The sequence below is a fragment of the Leptonychotes weddellii genome, chromosome 8, assembly GCF_054177405.1.
Source record: "Leptonychotes weddellii isolate Sample4059 chromosome 8, ASM5417740v2, whole genome shotgun sequence".
Taxonomy (NCBI): domain Eukaryota; kingdom Metazoa; phylum Chordata; class Mammalia; order Carnivora; family Phocidae; genus Leptonychotes; species Leptonychotes weddellii.
The window spans coordinates 105,411,688-105,427,504 of record NC_138376.1 but is presented as its reverse complement, the minus strand read 5'-3'; the positions used below and the strand labels follow the sequence as shown (position 1 = coordinate 105,427,504).

The 15,817-nt window shown below is 48.6% G+C and overlaps 1 protein-coding gene across 1 annotated transcript; it reads right to left on the bottom strand.

Annotated features, from left to right (window-relative positions):
- Window positions 1–6,278: 6,278 nt before the first annotated feature.
- Window positions 6,279–10,640, bottom strand: SLC35D3 (solute carrier family 35 member D3). Its single transcript, XM_081829071.1, has 3 exons — window positions 10,321–10,640; window positions 9,062–10,056; window positions 6,279–8,056 (listed from the first exon to the last, which is right to left on the bottom strand). The coding sequence occupies exons 2-3, from the start codon at window positions 9,939–9,941 to the stop codon at window positions 7,242–7,244; spliced, it is 1,695 nt and encodes a 564-aa protein (XP_081685197.1). The 5' UTR covers window positions 9,942–10,056; window positions 10,321–10,640; the 3' UTR covers window positions 6,279–7,241.
- Between the last annotated feature and the right edge of the window lie 5,177 nt (window positions 10,641–15,817).

Sequence of the window (15,817 nt, the reverse complement as noted above, 5' to 3'; positions counted from 1 at the left end):
GAATCCTTCGCTAGCACACTTACTTATTCATCTCATTCGCTAGCTGGGTCACAGGCCCACCCCTGAACCAGTGATTGGCAAAGAGATGTGAGTCCACCATGATGGTTTTTTAAAAATGATGATTAATCTGCTAGGGGGCTGGCCCACCTTCCCTGAGCACACTGCTGCTTTCATCTGAACAAATTCAGAGTTCTCTGTGAAGGAAGAACGGGGGAAGGCAGGCAACCAACTTTGCCTTAGTTATAAAGTTTTCCAGAATAACTTTCTCCCTCTCCCTCTCTCCCTGGAGTGGAACAGGAGAGGGAGGATGTTCTAATAACTGGCTTTTCTATGTTCTAAGAAGTGGTGAAGAATCATATGGGAGAGTGATTGCTTTTTTATTTTATAGAACAGTGTTATTGTGCTTCTGGTTACTCCTTGAGAAAAATATTGTGAAAACAAGGAACTGGGGGACTTAAGTCCTTTCCTCTGGGAAAAGGGGCTGTTCTGAGAGGGGAGGGCCCCGTCACAGCACAGCCCGTAGCAGCCCCAGGAGAGAGAGGGACACTCAGAGACTCCAAGAGCAGGGACCTCTGATAGTGACTTTCACATGTTCCTTTTTACACTGAAATGCCCTTATGATAAGTAGCATCAAGCATTCAGTAAATCTTGTCAACTGAATCTCAATGTCAACTTCATATTAGCCATACCTGTGTAAAAACAGGAGCATGGGAGCTGGTGAAGAAAAGCAGTCTGAAGAAACACTCTCAGGCTAGCAAGAAGCACCCTTCCAGAACAGGCAAATCCACAGAGGCTGCAAGTAGATTTGGCATTGCCAGGGGCTGGAGGGGCCTGGGGAGGAATGGCTAGTGACTTCTAATGGGTACAGGATTTCTTTTTGGAATGATGAAAATGTTCTAATGGTAACAGTTGTACGATTCTAGAAACATACTAAAGACTATTGTACACTTAAAACGAGCAAATTTTATGGTATGTAAATTACATTTCCATAAAGCTGTTTGCTTGGATTTTTTTAAAGTGATCCATACAGCAACTGGGAGCAAGAAGTAATCAGCCGCACTGAGCATGTTCAATGACTCCTCAGAAACACTACTGAAGGGCTTTACTTCCCACGGTTATATATAAGGTGAGGAATAAGTGATTTTATTTGAATATTAAGAGAGAAATTGATCCAAAAGGCTGGATAGCCTGGGGATTCTTTGTTATAATAGCAATGGGGCCCCTTTCTTTACTCTGCTTTTCAGTGGCTCTCTGGGTCCCTTAGTGCTCACAAACAGAAAATGATTTATACATACACATATAGGTTGTTCTAGAAATAAAATTATATCTTTTTCCTTTTGGAGGACAGCAGGAAAGAATTAGGGATGGAGTCAGGATCCCCACTGAGCTGCAGGGTCAATCAACACTGTAGCTGCTCACCACCGCTCCCAGCATGGCCAGCCTTGTGGTGTCAGACTGAGCACTTCTCACTGGGAAGAGCATGGCATGAAACTTATGGGCACTGGACCAGACTGCCTGGGTTCACATGCGAACCCAGATCTACAGGTTACCAGCTTTGAGATCAGGGCAAGTTACTCAGCATCTCCATGCCTCAGTTCACCCCTTTGTATGATTGGGATAATATTAATGCCAACCTCTAAGCATATTGTGCAAATTAAGTGAATTAGTACTTGTAAACACTTAGAACCTCACCTAGCAAATAGTAAGTGCTATAATAAAGGCATCCAGTAGTAGTATTTGTAACAGTATGCAGTACACGAATTCTTCCAATATCCAGTGAATTTGTGAAGCATGAATATGGGAATCAACTGAATTGTAAACTGAAGAGAAAGACTGGTGGATCTAACTAAGCATGGGTGGTTTAAGACCATGGGGGATACGCGCATGCTAGAGGGTCATTTGCAAGAGATCATGGAGACATTTCTAATCCTTAGTGGAGTGCAGGGCATCATGGATTGTGCGGTGAAAAATCAAAAACAAAAACAAAACCAACCAACAAAAAACCTCTCTTGGTCCTTACTCTCTCTGTTGGCTGAGAACCGTTAATTTATGCTTGTGTCACTTGGGACTCTTTAGGTTGCAAATGGCAAAAATCCCAACTTGAAATGACATAAGCAAACAATGACAGCAACAAAAGGCTTTATTGCATGGAACCGACAATCTGAAGGATAGTGCTAACCTAAGTGAAACCTTAATTTCAGGGCCATGTGGGGTCACCAAAACTGTTTCTCTCTATCTCTTTCTACCTCTCCGGTCCACTTGGACTCTCTGTACTGTTTCCTTTCCATTGTATCTTTTCCTTGTGGTGAGATGGTAACAGCCCATCTGGCCCCATTCCACTCCATACTCCTAGGTTCAAGTCCAGTAAGAAAAAAACATACTTAAGTCTTGCCAAAAGTATCCGTGCACTTCATCAACTCTGACCAGGTCCCATGACCATCCTGAACTAATTGTGCTTCCAAGTGGAGGAAATGCTTTGGTTGGATTGGCTGGAGTCACACACTGAGGGTAGAAGGATGGGGTCAACACTATCTGAATTACATGAACCAGAAGTCAGGAGGGGATGGTTCCCCATGGGAGATTTGGGGGCTCATTTTATTAGCTGTGCATCCTGCTATTCTACGTTCTACTCTGTTCTGCTCACCAGCTTTCTTCCAAACCCTGCTATTTTCTCTCGGAAACAGGAGAGAACAGATTCAGAGAGGAATATACCCAGAATCAGAAGTACTTGTTATGTGTGGAAAGGGTGGTGAGGGGGGTGTGGCCAGGGAGAAGGTACCAGATGCTATAATGAAGTCTAGCCTGGCAGACCGACTGTGGTATCTAGAGATGGAGGTAACAAATGAATCAGGTCAGCAATTATTCCTTGGAGGTTAACATGAAAGTTATGGGTTTCATAGTAGGAACATGGGAGGATAAAACCCAGAAGTGGAAGAAATTTCTGTTATGCAGAAGTGAAGAACACTAAGACTGTAGAACAATTTCCCTCCCCTACCATTTACCAGCACACCAACAAGTCTCCAGTATAATAAGGGTGAATTACAGCCAAAAGCTCTGAGAAGCATCAGAGTCTATCTTAGGAGGAAGCCCAAAGACAACAAGAAGATAAAAGCAAGGACACTAGAAGAATTTAAAGCCTCTGACACCCACGGTTTCAGCAAACATTAAACAGAGCACCTTGTACATATATGAACATGAAATCTCACACTAGAAGCTGATTGACCTCAGGTCCTCTTATCCCATACCTCCTCTGGCTTTCAAAAAAAAAAAAATTATAAGGCAAGTTAAACAGCCAAGGACAAAACCTGTCTCACTAGACAAAGCAAGCATCAGAACCAGACTCAGATACGACACAGGCTTTGGAATGATTAGACAGGGAATTTAAAATAACTATGATTAATGTGCTAATGGAGCTAACGGTAAAAGTAGACAACATGCGAGAGTAGATGGGTAAGTTCAGCAGAGAGATGGAAACTCTTAGAATCAAAAGGAAATTCTAGGAGTTTCAAAAAACCAAACATTGTGACAGAAATGAAGAATGAGGGGCACTTGTGTGGCTCAGTGGGTTAAGCGTCTGCCTTCGGCTCAGGTCATGATCCCAGGGTCCTGGGATCGAGTCCCGCATTGGACTCCCTGCTCAGCGGGAAGCCTGCTTCTCCCTCTCCCACTCCCCCTGCTTGTGTTCCTTCTCTCGCTGTGTCTCTCTCTTGTCAAATAAATAAATAAAAATCTTTAAAAATAAATAAAAGCCTTTGCTGGGCGCCTGAGTGGCTCAGTTGGTTAAGTGTCTGTCTTCGGCTCAGGTCATGATCCCAGGGTCCTGGGATCGAGTCCGGCATTGGGCTCCCTGCTCAGCGGGGAGTCTGCTTCTCCCTCTGCCCGCCACTCCCCCTGCTTATGTTAGTGCTCTCTCTCTCTCGCTCCCTTTCTGACAGATAAATAAATAAAATCTTAAAAAAAAAGAAATGAAGATTGACTTTGATGGGCTCATCGGTAGACTGGACACGCCCCCCAAAAGAATCAGTGAGCTTGAAGAGAGGTCAATAGAAACTTCCCAAACTAAAGTGCAAAATAAGTCATCAGTCAGTTGAGAACTTCCAAGTTTTACCCAGCTTTGTCTGCATGAAGTATTGCTATTCATCACACAGACGACTAGGCCCTCTGATAACACGTGACCACCTTTGCAGGATGGCTAATCTTGCAGAAGTTTAGGCCACTGCTTGAGCTCGGCTCCACCACCCCCAGTAGCACACACACCCACTCTCACCTGCACATTCTGGGCAATGACTCCCCCAGTGTTTTGGACGATCTATGCCTCAATTAATAATAGAGGGCTAGACGGCATTTAGGGGACAAGGCCAACAGCAGGGGGAGCACTGAGAAGGTCTGACTGACATCATGCTGTGTTCCACAGACAGATTCCAGTCAAGAAATGGCAAGTGAGTGTGTGAAGAATTGATAGAGGAACAGATTGTGAAGGCAGGGACAAGATGCCCAATTACATGCAAGGTGAGGGCATGATCTCCGAGAAAAGGAGACTCCACATCGTCTGAAATGGGGCACAAACACCAGGTCAGTCAAGCAACAGTGGTGACTTCCAGTTGAGTCCCTCCCACCGTGATATCCTGGAGTGCCTCAGAAGCTTCATTCCTGACTCAAGGCCTTGGCAGAGCCCGAAGGTCAGAGTGGACCTGAGTTTGTAGGTGGGCCGAAGTGCTACTGTCAATAGAAGAAGGACTCAGAAGCCAGGCAAGGCCTGCCACCTGCTCATGCCCTGCTGTGGCTGAGCTCCAGGCACTGACTCACATTCTGCCCTGCCTTATGACTCACTTTCTTCATCCACGTAGAGACTCCCAAGCTTGGCCCAAACCAATGGATGTGACAGAACACTTTTGATCTTCCTGGGTTTTCCCATCCTTGCACACTCCCCACTGTCCCCTCCTACCATAAGTGCCTGTGATGGTCACTTTTATGTGACAACCTGGCCAGGCTGTGGTGCCCAGGTGTTTGCTCAGACAGTAGTTTAGTTACTGCTGTGAAGACGTTTTTTAGATGTGATTAATAGTTACAATCCATAGATTTTGAATAAAGGAGAAAACCCTCCAGAATGTGAGTGAGCCTTGTCTAATCAGTGGAAGGCCTGCAGCGCAAAGACTCAGGTTTGCAGAAGCAGCAATTCTGCCTCAAGACTGCAACATAAAAACCCTACCTGAGTTTCCCACCTGCCAACCTGCCCTACAGATTTTAGACTTGCCAACCCCCACAATTGCCAACTCCCTAATCTCTCTCTGAGACAGATGATAGATAGATATGATAGATATAATCTTCTTGGTCCTGTGTGTATATATGTATATACACATCTTCTTGGTCCTGTTTCTCTGGAGAACTCTAACTGATATAGTGTCTCTACAGAGAGAGGAAAGAGTTCATCTTCTTGCAGTAAATGTAAAGCCACAGTTTTGGCCCAAAAGGAATTTTTTCAGTGAAAAACAACCATGCTGTCCATTCAACTTTGCTGCTTTTCATTCTCTGCCTCACAGAGGTGCAACAGGATGTGGTCTCCTCGCATGTTGACATCAAAATTAATTCTTATTTTTAAGGAAGTCATTCTAACCCTAGCCAACCATTTTTAACTGCAGACACTCAAGGGCTCCTACATCTCCAATGGCTTGGAGAGGTACCTGTGGAAACAATGGACTGCCTGTGACCACCAGGAACCCAGCACCAATCCCAAACCGCCACATCGACCCTTGCTCACCAGCCTGTAGGGCCAACCTGATGAAGCCGAAACATCCATTTTTGACTCTGCTTTTTGTTTTGTTTCGTTTTTTGAAAAATAAAGAAAAATACAGGATACTACCATCTGAGAGTCTCCAGAACATGCTGGCAATAATAATAAAATAATAAAAATAATAAAAGTGCCTTCTCTCAAATTACCTCTCTGGAGGGGGCTGAAAGAAAGACGGCCCTCTGCATGCACTCTCCCATTACATCTCAGGCTCCATGTTAACTGACGTCAGCGGTGATGGCTTTCATAGCGCAGCGTGAGGCAGCCATTTTATTTTACTTTATAACGGTTTCCTTGACTGGAAAATGGGAATGTTCTTGTGGTTGTTATTGTTGTTGTTTTAAAGTAAACTGCCCTGCTAATTTAAGAACTTCTCTATGCGGTGGCCCCTACATAGCAGATACGGGACATCACACATTGAAGACTAAGGCAAGCTACCCAGCAACAACAGAACATAAATGTGCCTGAAACAAATTTATAACACTGTATCTTTTAGCAGATAGACTCATAACTTTATTTTGACAAATGTAAGATAGAAAAATATCATAGAGTGAATATTGCAGTTACTGTTTTGTAACAGGGTTTGGGATGTGCAGTGTGACTCGAAAGAGCAAGCTTAACTGGATGGACTCACTTCTGTTTGGGCTTCAGTTAATACCGAATTATTGTTCAGCCTTTGCATTTGCTTGAAAGAATATTGGACACAGTAAAACTGGCTTTTCAAAAGGTTATGGGATTCAGTAATAAATATTATGAGGCAATGAACCCAAACAACCTTTGAAATAGTTTTATAATTACTAAAAGCCAACTTTTAACTTCAGGCTTAAAGCTAAGAACTCATATATTCAAAATAGCTTTAACATTTTCTACCAATATATAATAGAATAATAGAGTACTTATTTTTTTAAAAAGTGAAGAAAGATTAGAGTAAACATGATATTTCAGATGATGATAAACAGTAAACATCAATTCAGTATATATAGATGTATATGTATTATTTCAATAATACACTCTTGCTCAACTGGCCATAAAACCTGTAGTTCTAGCTATCACTGAAGACGTGTCTGGGTATGTCCTCTTTGAGCTTATTCACTGTGGGCATCCCGTCTATACTCCATCTTCCGAGGGGGTGGGTTGAGGAACTCTAAGTACATGCAGGTATTTGGTTATGGTTATAAAGACATAAAATTCATGTGCCAGGAGTCTGCAGTCAGAACCACTGCGTTCCTTCCTTAAGCTTCACGCTTGTTTGTCTCTGTGATGCCTCAGGTAAACTCACACTAAATAATTCACACAGGTGCTCACGCTGTTGCTGTCAGTCCCTTTCAGCTTCCTTCTTTGCTTCCCTTCCCCACTCCTCAAAGGATAAAATTGTGCGGCCCCTCATTAAAATATGGTATCTCTAACATACAAAATAAGTGTATGTACATATATACATACATGCATTTCCTTTTCAAGGACTGGGTAACTCCTCATTTTCTATCAAATAATCCTTTTTCATATACTTGGTTCCCCTAACTAACCTCCACACTTCCAGGTAAGCATCCTTCAATGACCTCTTGCTCACTTCCGCGGGGCCATCTGTGTTCTGCGAACTCCTAGCCACCTGCGGGCCTCCGCTGGGGCTGCCCCTCGCCTCTTGCCCACTCCTCTGAGTGGGGCCACCTGCTGACCCGCCATTTCCATCCTCCGCGGGTAGCTCCTCCATGACGAATGGCAGCTGATCTCCACTTGGCCGTGCTTCCTCGCCCCGGGGCTGCGTCTCTAGGTCCTCGTAGTTGCTTTGCTTTCTGGTCTCCACGAATTTGGCCACACAGTAAATGATGGAGCCCAGGGTGTTCACCACCACGCCGGCAATGAACAGAGAGGTGGGTTCCACATCGCTGAAGGCCACCATGCCCACTGTGATGGTGGCGATGCTCTTCACCACGCCTACGAAACTGGTGGTCACCGCCGAGTTGATGTAGGTGCAGTGCAGCGTGGTGAAGTTCATGGCGCAGCCGATCAAGATGCAGGCCACGAAGATGCAGACCATGGCCGGGTCCTTCCAGCCAGGGAAGGTCCAGGCGTGGATAGAGTCGGTGCTGGCGAAGGAGCAGACGACCAGCAGTGGGGTGGCCGACACCGCGATGACGTACTGCGCGGTGAGCGGCCCGTGCTCCGTGTCGGCGCTGGCCTTCTGGATGAGCACCAGGTAGGCGGCGTGCACCAAAACGGCCAGCACGCCCGTTACGTACCCGATGGGGTCGCCGGTCAGGTCGCCGGCTCCTGGAGCGCCCCAGGAGAACCGCGGAGCCAGGGCAAGAAGGAAAAAGAGAAGACACCGGGTTGGCGAGGGTGGGTATTCACTGGGGCAACGCGTAGGGTTGGTGAGTAGCCAGGGTTCGCGTCCCAGCTCTGCCCAGGGGTATAAAACGCAAGAGCCAAGTTCAGCCAATGCCCAGTTCGAGGCATAATCGGAGGCGCCTTCCCTGCCATATCCCCGGGGCACCCTGGCTAGTTCTGTCCAAGACCAAGGCCCGGGAGAGCGCAGATGCCCTCGGGGTAGGCACGGAGGTCACCAGGCTCGTTGTACCCTTGCCCTCTCCGTGGGGCTCCGGAAGGAAGAGGGATCCCTAGCTACTGTCCTCTACCCCGGGCGGACTGGGCGCCGAGCGAACGCCTCTCTCTCCCGACCCGTTTCCCGTTCCCGCCGGCTCCCTTCGGGCTCAGTCCTTCAAGCTCGGCCCTCACGTGGGGCTCAATCCGGCCCCCTCTGCCTCGCTCCCTCAGCACCTCGCGCGGCGCCAGAGACCCAAACTAGCCTCCGCGGCTCAAGCTTGGTTTCCATTGTCCCCCGACCCCCACCACTCCAGCCCCGCGTGACCCAGGGAAGTTCAGCGCCCCCCTCCTTTCGACTCAGCCTGGGGGCTCCAGTTCCCAGGCTCAGGCGGCTCCCCCACCCCTCTTGGAGGAAGGAAGCGAGGCAGGGCGGAGGAGAGGGGAGGCGGGTGGAGGGGGAAGGGAAGGTGGAGAGGGCGATACCGGTTTAGGCAGGGGCGGGGGTCGGAAGCCCGGACTGGGGGGAGGGGTGCGCTCTAAAGGAGGAGGTCGGAGCGCTGGGAAAGGCTCGGCGTGGTCTCAGAAGTCCCGTTTGCGAGCCGAGCACCCACATTCAAACCTCTCTCTGCCTCAGTCTCCCCATCTGGAAGTGAGGGCCTTGCACTAGGTGATCCCCGCAGTCTCTGTCCGGTGGGGTAGGGTGGGCCGGGGGTGGGCGCGGGTCCCGCTCACCTGCCAGGGCGGCGCCGCAGGTGGTGATGAGCACGGCCGCGAGCACCCCGGGCGAGGGCGCGCCGTTCTTGAGCACCAGAACGCCGATGAGCATGGTGACCAGGGGCAGGCAGCGCTTGAAGACCACGTACATGGGCAGGCTGAGGCCGCGCAGGGACCAGAGCGTGAGGCTGGACTGCAGCGTGGAGAGCACTGCGACCCCCGCGAAGGAGCGCGCCAGGTTCAGGCCGAAGGGGGGCACGGCGATGAGCCCCAGGCGCCGCAGCAGCTCCAGGCTCAGCGCCGCCGTGGAGCTGGTCAGGCACTGCACCAGGGTCAGGAAGGAGAACTGGTAGCGGCTGATGAGGAACTTGAGCAGGATGTTGAGGGAGCCAGAGAAGACCCCGTGCGCGATAGCCACCGAGATGCCCAGCACGCGGCCCCGGCACAGCTGCCGCATCGCGCCGGCCGCGCCGTACCCGGTGGTGGCGGAGCTCCGGGACCTGCGGAAGGAGAGCCGGGAAGAGAGCCGCGAGCAGCGGAGCGAGGGCTGCGGGGGTGCCCGCCCAACGCCGCGCCGAAGGGCAGGGGGCGCCGGCTCGCTGCAGAGGGCAGCTCCAGCCAGGCGTCCTCGCGGCTCCGCCGCTTCGCGTCCAACTGCCCCGCAGCTCCCGGGAGGCAGTGACGAGGGCGGGGGACTCCGAAAAGTGGCAGGGGTGGGGGGCTGGTCTGAGAGGAGTGGCGGGAAACCTAGCGACAGCGATCTGTAAGTATGTGACGAGCTGCAATGGGTTGTGTCCCGCGCGGTTTCCCAGCCAGGGCGGACGCTCTGCTCCTGGAAGCCCGGGCAGCTGCCGCTAGCGGGACCCGACTCGCACCTCTCCGGCAGTCCAGCGCCCATGCGGGCGGGCTCTCCGGGCGCCGCCCCCTCTCCTCCGGCCAGGCCAGCTACTCCCGCTGGCCTCTTCTCTCCAACGCCGAGCCCAGGGGCGCGGGTTGCGGGATCTCGGGCACAGCTAAAGATGGTAGAAACAACAGCGCTCCAGGGTCGAGCTTATTAGCCGCAACAAGTGACAGCACCCTCAGCCCCAACCCTTCCCTTCCCTCCCCGAGCTTCAGCGGCTTTTCTATCCGCCGTCCCTACGGGCGCAGCCGCGGGACCTTGTCCAGCTGCCGGCCAGGAAAGGGGAAAAAGTCGGTGCCAGCCGGCTGCGGGGCTCCCTGATGCTCCCGCGCCGGCACCCCCACATTGAAGAAACCCACGGCCCCAGGACACCAACCCCAGCGTGCTTTAGGGCGCCAAGCCTGGCCTCTTCCCGTGGCCGCCAGCGCGCTCTCCAGTCCGTGCGCCTTCCAGGGAGGGACCTGGGATGACTCGCGTGGCTCTGGGGGAGTTTGGGGGGGGGGGCGCTCCTTGGCCTCGCCGGACTGCGGAGCCTGGGGGCGGAGGCAGGGGCACACGTTTCAAGTGGGGCAAAGATGTGAAATAAGCATAAAAGCAGAAGCTAAGTCTCTGGAGGGAGAACCCTCCACCGATCTGGGGGATCCCACGGGGGCGAAGGTGCACCACGGGTGGGCAGGGAGCGACTGGCTACGCTGGGAGGTGCGGGGGGCGGGGGGCGTTGGCAGTGGAGGGAGGGCGTAGCGGGGGCAGGAACCCGGGGGCCAAGACCGCGCAGAGACTAGGTGTAGCTTTCTCTGGAATCCCGGGAACCGACCGCAGCCTGCGGGGCTGTCGTTGGCGGCTTTGGGGAGCGGGACAACCCCTACCTCTTACCTCCCGGGGGCCCTGCAGGACTTGAGAACTGTTTACTTTCTATCTGGCTAAGGAAAGTAGGAAATTATTTTCTCCGGGCACAAGGCTTCTGTGACCCTTCGATCTGAATTTCGTTCCCTGGAAAGTAACGCCCGGACACGGAAACCCAGCAGCAGCAAAGGGGTTCGCTCAGCCGAGGTCACAGCTAAAAGCCAGACACAGTTCAGTTTTCGCGCTACTTTAAAATTACAGACTTGGCCAGGGTTTGGGAGCGAGGAAGAGAGCCTGAAATTGCAGCGCACCACCTCGCCCTTTCCTTCACTTTTCCTAGCCACCCATTGCCATCGGGATCCCAACCTCCTAGCCCTTAACTGCTGCACGAACTAGTACACACGAACCGTTTCTTTAGTGATTCTTTTGTTTTCTCCTCCATACTCCCCCCTCTTGTGCTGAACGCGGCACTTCCAGCCCGGATATTGAAGCCGCGATTATTTTTACCAGAGCAGAAAAATAATTTCCACCAGGGCCTAGCAGCATCACTGCAGTCCTTATTCTGGGCCAGCTTTGCATGTGCTGGAGCTCACGTTGGTGGGAGAGATCTAGGTTTCAACCAGTCCTGCCCAGGGCCTAGTAGGGCCACCTCCCTGCCCCCCTCAGGTGGACACTCAAGAAAATGTTTGCAAATGGCTCAGTGTGTCAACTTTCCAGGAATAACACTGAAAAGCAATTTACTGAAACCCGTGCTTCTGGTTCCCTGGGAAATTCTTTGTTTTTGTTGCGAACAGCTATGGTTACACACTATTGGCCATTTCATGGGCTGTTTTTCAAGTGATGTTCTTTCTTTAGGGAATGGGGTCTGAAGCAGCAGGTCACATTATGTGTATGTGTGTAGTAGAAGCATATAAACAAAGTATACTCAGATTAAAAAAAAAAACCTTGAAGATTAACTTTTTAAAGAAATCAGCGAATAACAAATCTTTGCTTCTGGGGACCATTCCAATAAAAGCCATCTTAAGGAACACAATAAAGAACTGTCTGCATAGACCCAGTTTTGGAATGATTCATTTCTGCCAGCAATTATAATTGCTTCCATTTGTGATACTAACATTAGGTAAAAGATTTGGGGCTGATTCAGCTATCTTACCCTTCTCATTTAGGCAAGAAAATTTAGCTTAATACTTGAAACCTGCATTGGCATGAAAACAGTTCATTTTCTCTACTTTATTGCATATAATTCTTTTCCATTAGGACTTTCATTTAAAAAAAATTAATACCATCTCCCACACCAATTACTAGATGAGCTCCTAAAGAAAAGTGGGAAAAACAAGAATACTATGTTTAGCAAGGTTAATTGAACAAGAATGTAGATCTGAAGGTCAAAAAGCTATTTGACCTACTGGTATCAAGCTCCATTATCTTTGGAGCTACTTAATACATATTGATGGCATTAAATAAATCCTTTAGGTCATTCGTTTGGCAAACATATAGAGCGAGTATTTGGGGCCAGGCAGTTTTGGTTAGCCACAGAGAATTCAAAGATGAGCACTCATCTGAGTTCTTCAGGATTCACAGGTGCAGGTGAGACAACACAATGAGGCTTATGCAACAGTGGGGCCCCATGGCAGAAACAAGAGAGCAATAAAGAGGACAATAAAATCAGCTTTCTCAAGAGGTATCAGAAAAGACATCCTGGAGAAGGAAATATGGTCTTATTTCATTATTTTTAATTGTAAAAGTAACCCATTCCCATTATAGTATGTACAAGGAAAACAGACTTTAGAACAATAATTGAACATGCTATCTTCAATATTCCCTACCCCCAACCCCATACCAACCCCACTACACAGAGCTGGCTACTAGTGCAAATCTTTACAGTTTTCTTACGTATCTATTTATACATACATAATCCCCTTTTTAAAAAAATGATAAAATTAGGACATCGACCTATTTGTGTATAATTTACTATTTTAAAAAGCGTACTGTGGGCAGGTCAGCCCCCAAGATCCCTGCTTCCTTGTAGTCACACCTTTGGTCAATCCCTCCTATGTTGTACCAGGGCTGGTCTGTGTGACCAGTAAGACACAGCAGAAGTGATGGTGTCACTCGCTGAGATTAGGTTATAAAAGACTGAAGCTTCCATCTGGAACTTTCTTTCTGTCACTCAGCCGGGAGGAAGCCAGATGCTATGTTATAGAGACACTCAGGCAACCTGTGGAGGGGCCCGCATGGTGGGTGCCTGCTAACAACCACGTGAGGGACTTTGGAAGCTGATTCTTGAGCCCCATTGGAGCTTCAGATACCTGCAGCCCCAGGTGACAGCTTACCTGCACTGTCATGCCAAAACCTGAGCCAAAACCACTCAGCCAAGCCACCCTTGGATTCCTGACCTATGGAAACTCTAAAATAAATGTCTGTTGTTTTAAGCTGCTAGGTTTGGGGGTGCCTGTTATACAGAAATAGGTAACTAATACACCAATAGATAGCAATGTATTTTTCATGTCAGGACACATAGTTCTACCTTATTCTTTCTGATGATTGTTCCATAGTATAACCTTTCTTCTATAGACAGGCATCTAGATGTTACCAAACAATGATATAATGAATACCCTTGGACATTTGTTCTTACATACTCTGTATTTGGGGTGGAGACATACAGACAGGGAATTCTAGAACTAGAACTGCTGAGTCAACTGGTAATTGAAAATCTTTATTGCCAAACTGCCTTCCAAACAGGTGTATAAGAGTGCTCTCACTTTTTTTTTTTTAAGATTTATTTATTTATTTTAGAGAGAGAAAAGAGCATGAGCATGGGGGGGGTGGTGTTAGCAGAGTCGTAGAGAAGGGGCAGAGGGAGAGGGAGAGAGAATCTCAAGCAGACTCCCCTCTAAGTGCAGAGCCTGCCCTGGGGATTCATCCCACCACCCTGAGATCATGACCTGAGCCGAAATCAAGAGTTGGACCCTCAACCAACTGAGCCAGACAGGCGCCCCAACAGTGCTCTCACTTTAACTTAATATCATCGGTATTTTAGTGTTTGCCAAACTGATAAGCCAAAAAAAAAAAAAAAATCCCCAAAAAACAAAAAAACGGAATCCCATTTTAATTTGCATTTCTTTGTGGTCAATTAAAGTCTGGGCACCTTTTTTGAAGTCTATTAAACATTTGCACTTTTACATCTGTTAATTATCTATTGATATCCTTTGTCCACTTTTATGTTTGGTTGTTTAGTGATTTTTGAGAGCTCTTTATAAATTATGGCTATTAAACCATTTGTTACATACATTGCAAATATACCTTCCAATATATCTTAGCTTTGCTAATGGTGTGTTTTGCTCTTTTAATTTTTGTATGTTGTCAGTCTTTTTCTTTAGTCATCTCTCATAACTTTCAAATGAGGGGGAAAGAATTTGTCAAACCAACGTATACCTGAAACTAATGTAACGTTATGTGTCAAACTATACTTCAATCAAAAAGAAATTAAGAATTCACTGAGCCAAGAGCAGGGCAAACCAGGCACGTGGACTACGTTGGACAAAAACAGAAATGAAAACCTGCATTATTTATACAGGGGGTCTGTGAGCACAGCCGTGTTGTGGAGCACAAAGTGGGTGACCACGTGCAGGGAAGCAATGCTGCAGAGAGAGGCGGGGGCTGGTCCCAAAGGACCGCGGCTGTCTGATTCGTGAGCTGGAACTTTTTCCTGTAGACAATCCTATACGCAGAGAAAGGTTTTACACTCAAATTGATGTAATCAGATCGCATTTTTAGATCTGTCTCCGGCAGCTCCAAGGGCACAAAACTAGAAACAGACCCCTCATTTAGGGAGGGATCATCTGCTGGGACTGTCCAGAGAAAACTTAACAATGGCTTGAACCAGGGCAGTGGTGATTGGATTGAAGGGAGGAGACAGAATGGAGAAGTATTTAGGGGGTTCAAGGGACAGGACTTACATGATTCGACTTGGAGTAGAGACGTGGGCAAAAGGGAAGGAACAAGAATGGTATTTAACTCTGCGTGAGCGCCTGGGCGGACAGTACCGGCAAGAAATGAGAAAGCACACGCCAGAGGAGCCCGTTAGGGAGCAAGACCAGTGTGGTTAGAAGCAAATGAGCACAAAGGCTATGGGGGACCTGGATGGGGGAGGCAGGAGATACAGATTTGGAAGTTTTCCATAAATACATGGAAGTAAAAAACACTGAAGTGGATTATCTCACTCAAGAAGAGGCCTGCTAAGGAACTAATGAGTTCCTTTTTGGAAGAGCCAAATGATAGCCAAGTTGGTCAGTTAAAAAGTGCCAGAGGTAGAATAGAGAGTGGGCTCTCAGCCTGGATCTTTCTGGGGGTGACATACCTTGATAGGGTCACTCCAGACCCAGGGTCAGTTTCTTAGCAACTTAGACTTCAGATCCAGTCACGGCAGAGTTCACATTCCAACTCTATACTTGTTGGCTCCTAGACTCCTGAGAGAGCTTCATTTCTTCATTTCTTTGTCTGGAAAACTGGGAGGGCTTCCTTGCAGGGACGTTATGTAAATCAAAAGGACTAACATGCAGAAATCCTCTCACATTGTGCCCAGATCACAGGAGAAGTTGGAGAGGCAGGCAGGACGACAGCTAAGAGTTCAGTGGCCTAGGGACCAATGCTGTCCAGAGGCTGCTTGGCTTGTGAACCACCAAGAACTTAAAACTCTTGGGAATTCTCTTCCAGGAGAGAATCCAGCACCTTTCCTTCTAGTTTTCCAATCCTAGCTCCAGGGAACCCACTGGATAAACATTCACCCACACTCGGGGCACCTGGGTGGCTCAGTCGGTTAGGCGACTGCCTTCGGCTGAGGTCATGATCCCGGAGTCCTGGGATCGAGCCCCCGCATTGGGCTCCCTGCTCAGTGGGGAGCCTGCTTCTCCCTCTCCCTCTGCCTGATGCTCCCCCTGCTTGTGCCCTCTCTCTGTCAAATAAATAAATGGAATCTTAAAAAAACTAAAATAAATTATTTAACATTCACCCACACTCTTTCATATAGA